This window comes from Pan paniscus, chromosome 16, assembly GCF_029289425.2.
Source record: "Pan paniscus chromosome 16, NHGRI_mPanPan1-v2.0_pri, whole genome shotgun sequence".
NCBI lineage: Eukaryota > Metazoa > Chordata > Mammalia > Primates > Hominidae > Pan > Pan paniscus.
Genome location: NC_073265.2, coordinates 90,489,304 through 90,502,516, shown reverse-complemented (window position 1 = coordinate 90,502,516; position 13,213 = coordinate 90,489,304). Strand labels below are relative to the sequence as shown.

At 48.4% G+C, this 13,213-nt stretch overlaps 1 protein-coding gene across 3 annotated transcripts in view; it reads right to left on the bottom strand.

Moving 5' to 3' along the window:
* ALDH1A3 (aldehyde dehydrogenase 1 family member A3) overlaps window positions 1-13,213 on the bottom strand; it is a 36,986-nt gene that overhangs the window by 4,446 nt on the left and 19,327 nt on the right. For all 3 annotated transcript variants that reach the window (XM_003828432.5, XM_034939519.3, XM_008953826.4), the window contains 4 exons: window positions 11,099-11,283; window positions 6,169-6,333; window positions 4,578-4,735; window positions 3,381-3,455 (listed from right to left, as the gene is read on the bottom strand). In XM_003828432.5, coding sequence (XP_003828480.1) covers window positions 3,381-3,455; window positions 4,578-4,735; window positions 6,169-6,333; window positions 11,099-11,283 — 583 coding nt within the window. The remainder of the gene's footprint in view (window positions 1-3,380; window positions 3,456-4,577; window positions 4,736-6,168; window positions 6,334-11,098; window positions 11,284-13,213) is intronic.

Below are 13,213 nucleotides of genomic sequence, written 5' to 3'. Positions count from 1 at the left end.
GAATTAACACATAACTAACACATGCAGTAGGATTAAAGCATTCCTTTAAGAATCAATACAGAGCTGCTCTCATTCTTTCATTTCTGAAGTTGCTGTCCTGGTTCAAATTCTTGCTGCTCTTATTCAACCCAGTGGGACATCTCCTAAATGGATTCTCAGCCAGTCTCAACCACTTTGCAGTTCAAAGCTATCCATGAGCCCAGCCTTACTCCTATTAAACCTCAGCAGAATGTCAGGAGGCACAGGGACTGGTGGCTGTGTTGTTCACTGCAGTATGCTCAGAGCCTAGCATCATGCCTGGTGAATCAAAGATGCTCAAGAAATATTTGCCAAGTGAACAAAAGAATGAATGAGCAAATGAATGATGGAACAACGTTTACCTCTAACAAATGGGACTGAAGGTCAGGGAGGGAAGCCTTGACTTTCCATATCTCTATTGTGTAGATTTTTTGGTTACTATATCATTTTTATTCAGAAGAAAGGCTCCCAGGAGGAAGAGGAATTTCAGGCTCCATCCTGAGACCCGCACAGAAACAGCTCCCGGAGGGGCCCGTGGGTGGGCGGCCAGAAGCCAGCCCAGTCCAGGTGGCCGGGGACGGGGAAAACCATGGAATCCCCCGCACGATGCTCCAGCATTAAAAAAGGGGAACTTCTTGCAACATGAAGACATTAATTAGAGACAACTGAAGACAGAAATTGGTTTTCCAGGCAGTTTCTAGGCTCCTTGTGAATTATTTTTAAATATTTTATCAAAAGCCTTGAGAAAATATAGGCCAAGGGTCTAAAAAACAGACATTCAAAAAAGTCCCGATGGAGGCTAACTGGCAGGAGGACACATGGGCTGTGTCCAGTGAGTCCTCACCAAGCCCTGCTCTGTGCCAGGCGAGGGGGTGTTAAGGAGCCAAAAGCACTGTTAGGGTGGCAAGAGGGAAGGTTGCAATGAGGGTGAATCACCAGTGCAAAGCAGTACACACCAGGGATTGGGGGCCCTGCAGCTTCTACGCCCAGGGACATTTGCTTCGGGGACTGGAGTCCTTGCTGTGGCGTGAGGCTGTGTCTGGCCTCTGGGAGGAGGACTGTGTGGGGTCTGGGTTCCCCAGCCCTAATGACCCAGCTGGTTGAAGGCAGCAGATGAAAGGAGACAAATGACCAGGCAAACCCTGGGTGGCCTCATGAACAGGTGGCGGACAAGGGTGATCCCTGTTGAGCAAGGTCCTGCACTGCGGTGGGTCCAAGGACTAAGCTGCCAGCATTCATTTCTGACTGTCACTTACCAGCTTCCTGCGCCATTTTCTCATCTGAAAACAGCTGGACCCATCTCATGGATGGGCGTGAGGATGGTATGAAGGAACGGGCACAGAGAGCTCAACCGAGCCTGCTGCAGAGTCTGTGCTCAGCAAATCCCAGCTGTTGCCAGTACTGTTGCTGTTGGAGGGCCCAAGAGGGGACCCTGGTGACCCCAGCCCTGGCTGCCTGTCCCTGGAGGGGCAGGTGTAAGAAGTGATGAAGCTGGGGCTCACAGAACTCAAATGCAAACAGGCCACTAGAGGGAGGAAATGCAATTTCTGCAAAGGGGTTTCATGGCCAAGAATTACTGATGTCCGCTGAAGGCGAAGCCAGCCATAGGGATAAGGGGGAAGGCTAATGGACAGGCTTCACTCACAAGTGCAGACGCCTTGGAGTATTTGCTGAGAGTCAGGGATGGACTACAAAGCAGGACTGAGGTGGGAGGGGGACAGGACCCCAATTCCACATAGACTGGTCAAGAACATCTGTTTGGGGATGGAAGCCAGGCCCATCTCTTCACAGCATCTTTAAGAATCTCAAAAGAGAGCCACAAAAAGGCCCCAACCAAGGCCCAAGGTGAGGGGAAGCGTTTGAGTCTGTTCCCGCTGGAAGAAGTGCAAACAAGGGACTACATTTGTATATAAATAGGACAGACTAGTGAAATAAAAGGAAGAGTTTGGGTCCCTAGAGATGTCCCAGGAACCTGGGGTGTTGTCACAGATGGTTCCTTGGGAACCCTGATCCTACAAAATGTTTGTCCACACAGGCTAATAAAATCCTGAGCTGGGGAGAGAAGACAGTGTCCGGCTGGAAACCACACATCTCCACTCCCGGGTTGCTCTAGCCAGCTCTGGGCGTGGGCCAGACGCAAGAAGTTCCACCCATTAATCTAAACCTAGGGAACTCATTTTCCCAGCAGGCAGGACAAAAAAGGAAGTGTGGAGGGGTTTGCACACACAGTGGAGGGGTTTGCAGTGGGTTTGCACACACAGTGGAGGGGTTTGCAGTGGGTTTACACACACAGTGGATGGGGTTTGCAGTGGGTTTGCACACACAGTGAAGGGTTGCAGTGGGTTTGCACACACACAAAGGGGTTTGCAGTGGGTTTGCACACACAGTGGAGGGGTTTGCAGTGGGTTTGCACACACAGTGGAGGGGTTTGCAGTGGGTTTGCACACACTGAGGGGTTTGCAGTGGGTTCACACACTGAGGAATTTGCACACACATGTGGAGGGGTTTGCAGTGGGTTTGCACACACACATGGAGGGGCTTACAGTGGGTTTACACAGACAGAAGGGTTTGCAGTGGGTTTGCACACACACGAAGGGGTTTGCAGTGGGTTTGCACACACAGTGGAGGGGTTTGCAGTGGGTTTACATGCACACGTGGAGGGTTTGCAGTGGGTTTGCACACACGTGGAGGGGTTTGCACACACAGTGGAGGGGTTTGCAGTGGGTTTGCACATGCACGGAGGGGTTTGCAGTGGGTTTACATGCACGCGTGGAGGGTCTGCAGTGGGTTTGCACACGCATGGAGGGGTTTGCAGTGGGTTTGCACACGCATGTGGAGGGATTTGCAGTAGGCTTGCATATACTGAGAGGGCCGCAGAGGCCCAGCAGGAGGTGTTGTCATATGCCTCCTGGGAGGAGGCCCCTACTAGGCTCAGAAAAAAGGACCCAGCAGGTAGGAGCCTTACCTGGGTCAGCCTTACCTGTCTTCACTGCTGTGAGTGGGGAGTTGTGTGAATAATGACACCCCACATCTGGCAAAAGTACACTTTTTCAGTTCTGCCTGTGTCCCCGTCCAGGGAGCTTTTGTCAAATATCCACTGAATGTCCCCAGCATGATGGGTGCTGGGCAGACACAAAAGCCGAGGCCTGGAGGGGGGCAGGCTGAGGATGTAAGTGGGAAGGGTGGGCTGGAGAGAGGAAGGGATGGGTCCCCACCCACCCTAGAGGGACACAGCTGGCCCAGACAGAGCGGAGGTGTGGGGGGGACGGGGTGTCAGCAGATTGGAGCCTGTGTCACTGCCTGCAAAGCGAGTGGATCTAGTGTTCAGCCCACGGCAGGCTCAGAATGATGGAAACACTTACAGTTCTCTGCCATTTCCTGACATTTTAAAGCCACCAAATGGAGCCTGTGCGTAGAGGGCGTTGTAGCAGTTGATCCTAGAAAAGAATGGAAGAAAGCTCAGAGTCATCTGGAGAAGACCCCCTGGCTCCTGGCACTGCAGCCACTGAGCCCCCAGTGCAGGGCATTGTCTAATAAATAGTCTTTTGCCAAAGCTTCCTTGATGAAAACACAGTGTGCTCTCAACTTTTGTCTTCTCATTTTTCCCATCAGCAACTAAAATTTGGAAATCCTCAAGTACAGAGTGTGTTTCATTGGGATAGGAATGAAATGATAAGGGGAGAAAAAAGAAGAGAGGGCCAGGCATGATGGCTTATGCCTGTAATCCCAGCACTTCGGGAGGCTGAGATGGATGGATCACCTGAGGTCAGGAGTTCAAGACCAGCCTGACCAACATGGTGAAACCCCATCTCTACTAAAAATACAAAAATTAGCTGGGCGTGGTGGCGTGCACCTGTAGTCCCAGCTACTGGGGAGGCTGAGGCAGGAGAATCGCTTGAACCTGGGAGGTGGAGGTTGCAGTGAGCCGAGAGTGTGCCACTGCACTCCTGCCTGGGGGAAAGAGCGAGACTCCATCTCAAAAAAAAAAAAAAAAAAAGAAAGAAAGAAAAAGAAAAATCAGAGTTTAGAGGAATAAGAATTAGCTTTGAAATGAGACAGAACTGACCCAAAAGTTCTCCTGCTTCCTGGTTATATGATTCTGGGCTTATTGCTCAACCTCTCTGAGCCTCAATTCATTAATCTTTAATATGGGGATCACAAAACATAATCTGCAGAATTACTGATGAGGCAGAGACTAGTATCCACATTTTGCAGATGGGCATGAACTGCTTTTAGAATCAGAATGGAAAATAAAGTTGGAGGGGCAGTACAGCACAGGGGTCACAGGCACAGGCACTGGAGCCCTCTCGGCCATCTGCTAGCTGTGTGACCCTGGGCAAGTCACTTCATCTCTCTGTGCCTCAATTTTCTCATCTCTGAAATGGAGACATAATGGCAGCTACCTCAGAAGATGATCATGAGGATGGAAGGAAGCACTGAGATAGGGCTTGGTACATAATATATAATGTAAACAATGAGAAACTCTCAGTTAATAGAAGAATAATGAACTTAGCAAGAAGCAACTCAGGAGAGCTGAAATACACACACAGTCAACTCACCAGACCGTTCCAGACTCTAAGGCAGAAGCCAACTTCAGGGCTTTGTCGAGATTTTTTGTGAACACGGCTGCTGTGAGTCCATAGTCGGTGCTATTCGCTCTTTTTATCACTTCTTCGATACTTTTGAACTTCAGTATTGGTTGCACTGGCCCGAAAATCTATGATTAATTGCAAGAATGGCAATGAGAGGCATGACTGAATGGAAATGCATGCTGTGAACAAACATTTCCTTCTCTTTACATGTTTTTCATATGCCCAGAGCACACACATGCCTGAAAAACGATGATTAGAGAAGAAAGAACGTCCAAACATTGCTGCAGCTGCATTGCCATTGGAGACTGAAGGGAAGGATTAACATGAAACAAAAATAAAAAATAATAACAAAAAATATATGTTGTGTTTAAGATGTCTTGTTGTCATCAGGGATTCCGAGAAACCCAGCCAGAGAGCCTTGGAGTAACCCATAGATGCACAGAACACAAAACCTTTAGGTAACTTTTTTGAGAGTTATCCTGAAGGATATCTGCAGGCACTTTGTAAGACTGTGCTCCTACCTCTTGGAGCTGTGTTTTCTACCAAGGAAGACACCCTAGAACGTTTCCATAATAACTACCAGGGGAAGGAATGACACAATATTCACCACAGTTTGTGACACAGCAAAGAAAAGGAAATGGAAGAACTAAGGCTTGAACATTTAAAGGTGATTTTGAAGGGAGCTTGTAATTGATTCAATATTAGACATAATTATAAGCCGGCAGGATGGTGCCTGGCCTGCCAAAATACCTTCCGGGTTCCCCAGGACCTCTCGTCACAGGGATGTTTAAGGAGCTGAGCTTTATGCCATCACGGCACATAACAATCTCAAGGAAGACGCCTCTGAAATACCTGCCCCAGAAAGCCCTTGGCAGGGACTCATCCTTTTATGGGCCCCAAAATACCACGTCCAGGGTCTAACCTCCCGGGATCCAGCTCTCCTCTTACGAATGCTGTGTGGGAACCAGTTCCCGTCTAGTGTAACAGTGGAATTGAAAGACAAAGATTTACACTCTTATGGGAGGGGGGGAGTCTCCTTAATTTCCCTCATTTTCAAGACGTCCGTGGTGGAAAATGTCAATAAAAATTCCAGCTGTGACATGTTCCTTGAGTGAACACTTGAAACTCAGTCTAGGGGCACTGAAGGCGGCTTTGGGCCCTGAATCCACAGGTTCTTGAATTGATTCCTGGCAAAACCCACAGGTGGCAACAGTTCTCCACCTGCGGCTGCATGACAGACTCAGGGACCGGGTGTGTTAGAAAATCAGAGAGGGCTGGCTGCTCCCAGAGAGGGTGAGCCATGAGTGAAAACTAGCTAGAACACACAAGGTACCTGCTGTATCATGCTTGGAGTTCGCCAGAGGCAGGACAAAACGGCTTCCCTAGGGACCCCAAAGGAGAGGGGAAAGACCACACAGAAAAAACAACAATGACAACAACAGCAACAAAAACAAAAAAACACTCAGATCACAAGGATTTCTGGGATCCCTGGGCCCTAGGGAAGGACTCGTGTTTGAAAGGCCCCACAAGTCGTAGCCTTGCCACAGCCCCCTTGTACCTCCTCTTTGGCAATCCGCATGTTGTCTGTGACTTCTGAGAAGACAGTGGGTTTGATGAAGAGCCCCTTGTCTTCCATGGCTGAGCCCCCGCATTCCAGCTTGGCCCCTTCCTTCTTCCCACTCTCGATCAGCTCTAAGATTTTGTCGAACTGCTTTTGATCAATCTGCAAAACACAAACAAGAAGTACAGCCTGGCTTCCTTCTGGGCAGTGGCTGCCATCTCATGTTTTCAGTGGCCTTCAACATGATCAGCCATCCTCCCTCTGCATGTTCTTGTCAAGCCATGATCCATGTAACTAATGAGCCTTGCAGGCAAATATTCCTCTGATGCACAGAGCTGGGCTCTTTGGAGCAGGGGAGAGATGGGGAGATAGACTAGTCTCATCCTCTGGAGGTTTGGGACATATTTACACTTCTATCTCCCTTTTCCATGCAGCAAAGTTAGTCCATGAGTGACACAGGTCTGAAGTGGTCACAGTCTTTCTTCTCCCAACTCTTTACATTCTACTCAGGTTGCCAAATTTAGCAAATAAAAATACAGGATGCCCAGTGAATTTGAATTTCAGAAAAATGACACATAATTTTTTTAGTATGTCCCAAAACAATATTTGGGATATACTTAAGCTAAAAGTGCATTTACTGTTTATCTGAAATTCATGTTTACCTGGGTGCCATGTATCACCTGGCAACCCTGTGCCCTGCTCAGTTGGCACCATGAATCAGGGTAATAGTTACTGGAATTCTCCTGTCATGGTGCAGAGAAGCGAGAAGAAAAGCTAACCACCTTACTCAACACCCCTGGGGACAAAGCAGAATGAGCCTCCAGGTGGGGTGGCAGGGCTGCTCCTTGGTTGGTGGTGGGAACAGCTCATGAGAAAGACTCTCCCTTTTGCTATCTTGTCTAGACGTCTCCTTGGCTGGAGTTTGCCCTGTGCCACCAGCCTGACCCAGAGCTTGTGAACACGCTACTGACCAGTTGTCAAAAGCGCACCCTTTTGGGAGACTGCTCAAGAGGGAAAATGCTCTTTCTGCCCCCTCCACTGGTCCTTCTTCCTGAAATCTATAGGAATCTTGTCCTTTATCATGATCTGTGGCTGGTCTCCCTCCTCTTTGGCTGGGAGAGACAAAGCTTTACTAGGTTTACTTTAGCTGGGATTTTTAGATGGGAAAACTGGTTTCATTTCAATGATCATAAACAGAAAAACAAGCAAACCCAGCGGTGCAATTGGATGATGGTCTGTCCTGGAGGAGCAGGAGAGAGGGCGTAAACCATGCATGCCACTTGACCAATCATCTCATGAAATATGGACCCAGTTTAAAAATACTAACTCAGATCCATACCTCACACTTTATACCAGGCCAAACTCCAAACTCAGTTTAAAAATACTGACTCAGATCCATACCTCACACCTTATACCAGGCCAAACTCCAAACCCAGTTTAAAAATACTAACTCAGATCCATACCTCACACCTTATACCAGGCCAAACTCCAAACCCAGTTTTAAAATACTAACTCAGATCCATACCTCACACCTTATACCAGGCCAAACTCCAAATAGATCAAAGATATAACCAGGAAAAACAAAACCATAAAAGTTTTATATGTGGGAGAGTTATCCTGCCAACTTGGAGTGCCTTCTAATGACTCAAAATGCAGAAGCCAAAAAAGAAAAGATGTATAATTTTGAGTACGTAAAAAAAAAGGGGTGGGGGCAAAATTATCATAACAAAGAGCAAAACAACAAACTTGGAAAAAATATTAACAAGTCATATTCATAGAAAGCTAATCTCTCTACTATGTATGTAAAGAGGTCTTAGAAGTGACAAGAAAAATGCCTAACAGCTTGCAAGAAAAATACGCAAAGCACATTTGATAATAAAGGAAATACAAATGGTTTTTAAATATATAATAAGATGTTCTACCTTGCTTATTATAAGCGGTAGATGCATATTAAAATGAAACAAGATAGCATTTTTAACTCTTCTATGGGCAAAAATCCATATTCTGTTGGAAAGGGTAAAGAAACAGACAAGGTTCTAGAATGTTGGTAGGAATACACGTTGGTTCAGCCTCTATGGAAAGTAATTCAGCAACACTTAAGGAAATCAGAAATGTGTTCCCACTTAGCAACCCACTTTGGGAAAGCTGTCCCAGGGATTTCCTTGTGTGTGTGTGTGAAATCACATACTCTGAGGCCTTGTGTGTGACTGCACATACCCGCATGCTAATCAGAAGATGTTACTGAAATTCTGGTGGCTTCATCCAGCAGAATTCCGTACACATGTGAAAAAGAATCAGGCAGGTTCCCATGGACTGGTATAAAGAGCTCTTCCAGTTTTTTTAGGGAACAATAAACAAAGTGCAAGAGGATATACTATCATGGAAACTTCCGTGTAAAAATAACAAAGGCAATCAGGACTTGCATTCATCTGCTTGCATGCACACGAAAACATTCTAGAGGGAAACATGAGGAACTAAGAACTGGGGATACTGTGGGGAGAAGGGTAAGAACCAGGTGTACAAAGGTGGGGGCGGGAGGGGCGGGAATCCTTTCACTATAGACGTTTTTAGGCGTTTTGGGGTTTGACCCGTGTATGTGTACTCCACTCAAAAAAAGTAACAAAAACAGCTTTGCAACAGATCCTGGAAGAGCTCAAGGTTCTCTCAACTTCTCTCTGGGTGAATCAAGTCTCAGGTTAACAGTTCCAGATGCTGCTGAGCTGCTCTTCTCCTCCCTGAGGGGCCAAAAGGGACACAGGGGCTTCACCCAACTGCAGGTCCTCCCTGGCTGCTGGGCATATGCCATCTGGAAGACCCTGTTTGTCCTGCAGGCAGTGCTGGGTCCCCGTGGAAAACCTACACATCCAAACTCCACACTCCCTGGAGAGTCCGTAGGAACACATTGTTTAAATCTAATAATCCTCCATGAAATGTCAGCTGGTGCCTTACAGTACAGGAAGAGAGACCTGCCAGGAAGTGAGATGACGCAGCAGGGCACAACACCAGAAACAGGGAAATACGGCCCCCACAGGACTGGCTCAAGGCTGTGCTCGGCTCTCTGCCCGGAGGACGCTGCCGGATCCTGCCCGGCCAGGTGGCCTGCATAATGTTTATGTGCCTCGTTGCTCAGTTGCCAAATAAACCTGAATGATTTTGGAGCATTCCTGTGAGCGCTAGCCCGGCCGTGGACCCGGATCTAGGTCAGCTAGCTGTTTTACAGGCATGAGACAGACAGGACTATTTAGACAGCTGTAAGTCCTCTCAGAGTAAAATCTTATTACCGTAGATGAAAAAGCACTTTGGAAGAAAAAAAAAAACCCAACAGCGTTCTAAAATAATATGCTGAGGTTAGACGGCTTTAGTGAGCTTTCAGAAGGACTTTGAGCGGTGGCATAAATGCACTGATGAAATCAGCACCCATTCTGCCTCTATCTGTTCTCTTGGAAGAAATCGGTGTATCTGGCCTCAAAAGTCAAGACTGAGACATCAGGCATAAGCCAAGAAAAGAGCCACGGAAAGAGGCTTACAAATAACGATGGGGTAAAAAAGTTTCTTCTGTATGGGGATCAGTTCACATATTTCCCACTGATTGTGGATTAGCTTTAAAACTCACGGCGGATTCGATAATGACTTGTGGTCATGTTTGCGTTCAGATCTGAAATCCAGCCGAGGCCATTAGACAACCTTGTGTCACTGACCGCTGGGTTTGGGGCACAGGCTGGGCAGGCAATGACTGAGGAGAAGGAATGTTAGCCACAAGAAGTGCTTTCTGCCAGGGTCACGTGGCGTCGGAGTGTGTGGACTGGGGCCAGTGGAGGGTGGGCACTGATGGCCAGAAATGCACCCGTCCTCCACGAGGCCCTCCCTTCTTCCCCAGCCAGGGCATCCCCACAGGACAGCCTGATGTCATGCACAGACACTCACTGCCACCTAGACTGGAGAACCTGTCATTTAAAGCTTCCTCCTGTTTAAAAATAAAACCTGCCCGTAATTGAATACTTCCTAGGTGCCATGAAATTCTCATAATATTCATTGATTACTCCCATTCTCCAGATGAGGAAACTGAGGCATGGAAGGATTTTTGTGACTTTCATAAAACCCAGGGCCAAATCTGAGCTCAGATCCACAGCAGCCTCCCCTGTAAACATGCAGTGCTGTCACAGTAGGGGAAGTGGCAGCCTCCCGGGATAGACACAAGTGGGTAAGTCAGGGACATGTGACTTGAAATTTCATGGCTGGGGCAGGACTTTGGCTAAAAGCAAAGTGAGTGACTGTTGAGCTCCATTTCAATAATGCATGGGATGGTCAGGCTGCCCTCTTTTAAATATTTATCCATCTGCTTCACTTCATAATTAGTAAGAAAGTGATACAGGATGTGCCGTTTTAAAGAGAATATTAAATCTCGTGGTTATGATCATTTTCATCCTGTCCTTGGCTTCCCAAACTCATCCTCCAGAGACATGTTCCTACTGCCTGGAGATACATTCTCCTGCCCCAGGCTCTCTCCATCTGGGATTGTTTGATTTCTGATGGTTCACCTTGTCCTGTAACCCACGTGGGCTCGAGGGCCTCGGGCTGCGACTGAGACTCCAGGCCACACGCTGCCTGCACTCTGCTGCCTTCAGCCAGCCTACAGCCCCTTTTCTGTAGGGAGGTCATCCTGAAGAGTGGAGGGTTCAGGCAGATGGCCTTCTGCCCTGGGAACAGCGCCCTCCTCCCATGCCTCAGTGTGTCCTGCCCCCTTTCGTGAGCCCCCGGGACCTGACAGGATTGTGTTGCTGATCAGTTTCTAAAGGAAAGAAAGCCTCCTGGGCAGGACAGGTCAGCACTCCTTCCGCGGAGAGGGACCCTGTAGGCGGTTGCCATGGGACTGCCTGCTTCAGCCCCTAGACAAGCACCATGGGTTCAGACACACCAGGGGGATTACCTGAGGCCCCTGTTCTGTTTTGACATCGAAGGGGTCTCCCACGGGCCGTTTCTTGGCATACTCCACGCTCCGCCTGACAAACTCAGAGTAGACCTGCTCCTCCACGAACACCCTGGAGGCTGCCGTGCAACACTGGCCTTGGTTGAAGAATACTCCCTGATGGGCACACTCCACTGCCAAGTCCACTGGAGGGGGAGGGGCGAGGGAGGCGGGCGGAGCGAGAGGAAGCGATTAAGTCGTTAAAGCAGGACTGGTGACAGCTGCAATTCTAATTGCCCACACAAGAAAACAGGCCCCAGGATGGCTGCATTTCAGAAATTAATTTTGTTTGCAGACTTTCCCAAATAGAGAGGAAGGCAGAAAGGATCTGGGGGTCCACCAAGTTTGGGGTTAAATCAATTCCCTGACTGCAGGACCTCTCAGTACCTTTAATATGCTAATAAGCCCAGAGAGTCACGGCACTCCCCATTTCACTTGCCTTTTTCTAGAGGACTCCCCTCCCCTCCCCTTTTTCTAGAGGACTAATGTTTTATAGAATAAACTTTGGTAATTATTGATGTAGGCCCGCTGGCGAGAACTTCTAAAGAAGCCAAAATGTTCCACCTTGAGTAAAAGAAGGGTCTTATTAAGTAAGATAACATCATGTGTGTGACTTAGAAGGGCTGACTCTAAGTTGCAGAGCTGACGTTGAACTAAAACCAGTTATTCAAACCGAGCCAGAGGGTGTTTAGGGGGACACGCTTAGTGGATAAGAATGGTATTGGGATGTCATTTACATCTACAGAGGGGTTTCTAGTGTTCAACCCCTGGCTGGTTTCATCACCACCAACCCCCGCACTATTGCTTGCTTAAGAAATGCAGCTTTCCTTTGCATAGAGGCTGGCAGCGGCTCTGGGCATTGGAAGGTGATCCGTTCCAATTCCACAGGGGCTGCTCCAAGGGACTTTGCCCTTGGCTTTGAGAAGGAGGCTGCTCCTATCTAGCTGAGTCATTTGTGCAAGTTTCAGTGGCAGCAGGACAGCACCATAAGGTTTGGGGGTACCTCTCTGCACCCTTGACCCCTGCAGCTGGCTGGGCCAGGTCCCAACTTGGAACTGCCCCTCCTCCAAGATAACAGACTCATTTCCTGCTCCTGACAGAGCTAGGGGTGAGGCGAAGGGGCAGGGGAATGGTGGCTTGTTACCCTTGATGTCTTGCCTGGGATGCTGGTTATGTCAGGATGTAATTTGTGGCCTGGCACTGCCCTGATGAGGAGAAGGAGGTGGCTACATAGCATGTTTTTATGACCCTCGTAAGTAAAACCGAGCCCCAAACACAATTAGTCCCGTGCTTTAGCTGCAGTATTCCTCCCCAAGAGGAGGAAGATGAACTTCAGTGCAGGTGGAGGATCCAGATACGGTGGCACCGGAAAGCAGAACAGGAGTCCTGGCTGTTTGGGGCTCCAAATGTGAGTCACAGTGCCAGAAATGCTCCATGTGGCTCCAAAAACCACTGGCTATTCATAGCACTAATGGTGCTTCCACAAGGGAACGCTGACCCAGGCAAGAAATGGAAAGTCCATCTTCACACCCAGCTCCCCTTTCCTTCCTGAGAGCCTGTGTCCTCCTCCTGTCCTTTCTCCCATTGTGAAAGCCAGCTGCCAGAAAGGAACTGATATCAGTCATTTACACCTTAGTAAGAAATTGTGCCAGGGTCATTTTTCTTGGGGATATTTGCAACTCCAACCTTATCTGAGTGTGAAGTGAAAGGCTTTGTTCTCCACGACAGGAATTTCTGGCACCCGTGGACAGGTCGGGGAGGCTATTCTTTAAGGCAAAGGTGTTTCAAGGCACTTGGGAAGTCACACCTTTTGATAGCTGACCCTGTCAGCAGGTGAATGAATGCCCAGCCAGCCCTTCCTTCCCTCTTGTGGACATGGCAGCCAACAATAACATATATTTTAACGTCGTGTCATTTGGCTCTGTCAAGACACAAGCTATCCCCAAACTGCTGGGCAGGTTGCTTTCCCAGGGCAGGGGTGCAGGCCTAGAACCAGGCAAAGCGGGTAATTTGAAGGATCAGTTGCTACTGCCCTCCTCTGATTTATCAGGTCTGAGACACAAGGAAAGAGCATCT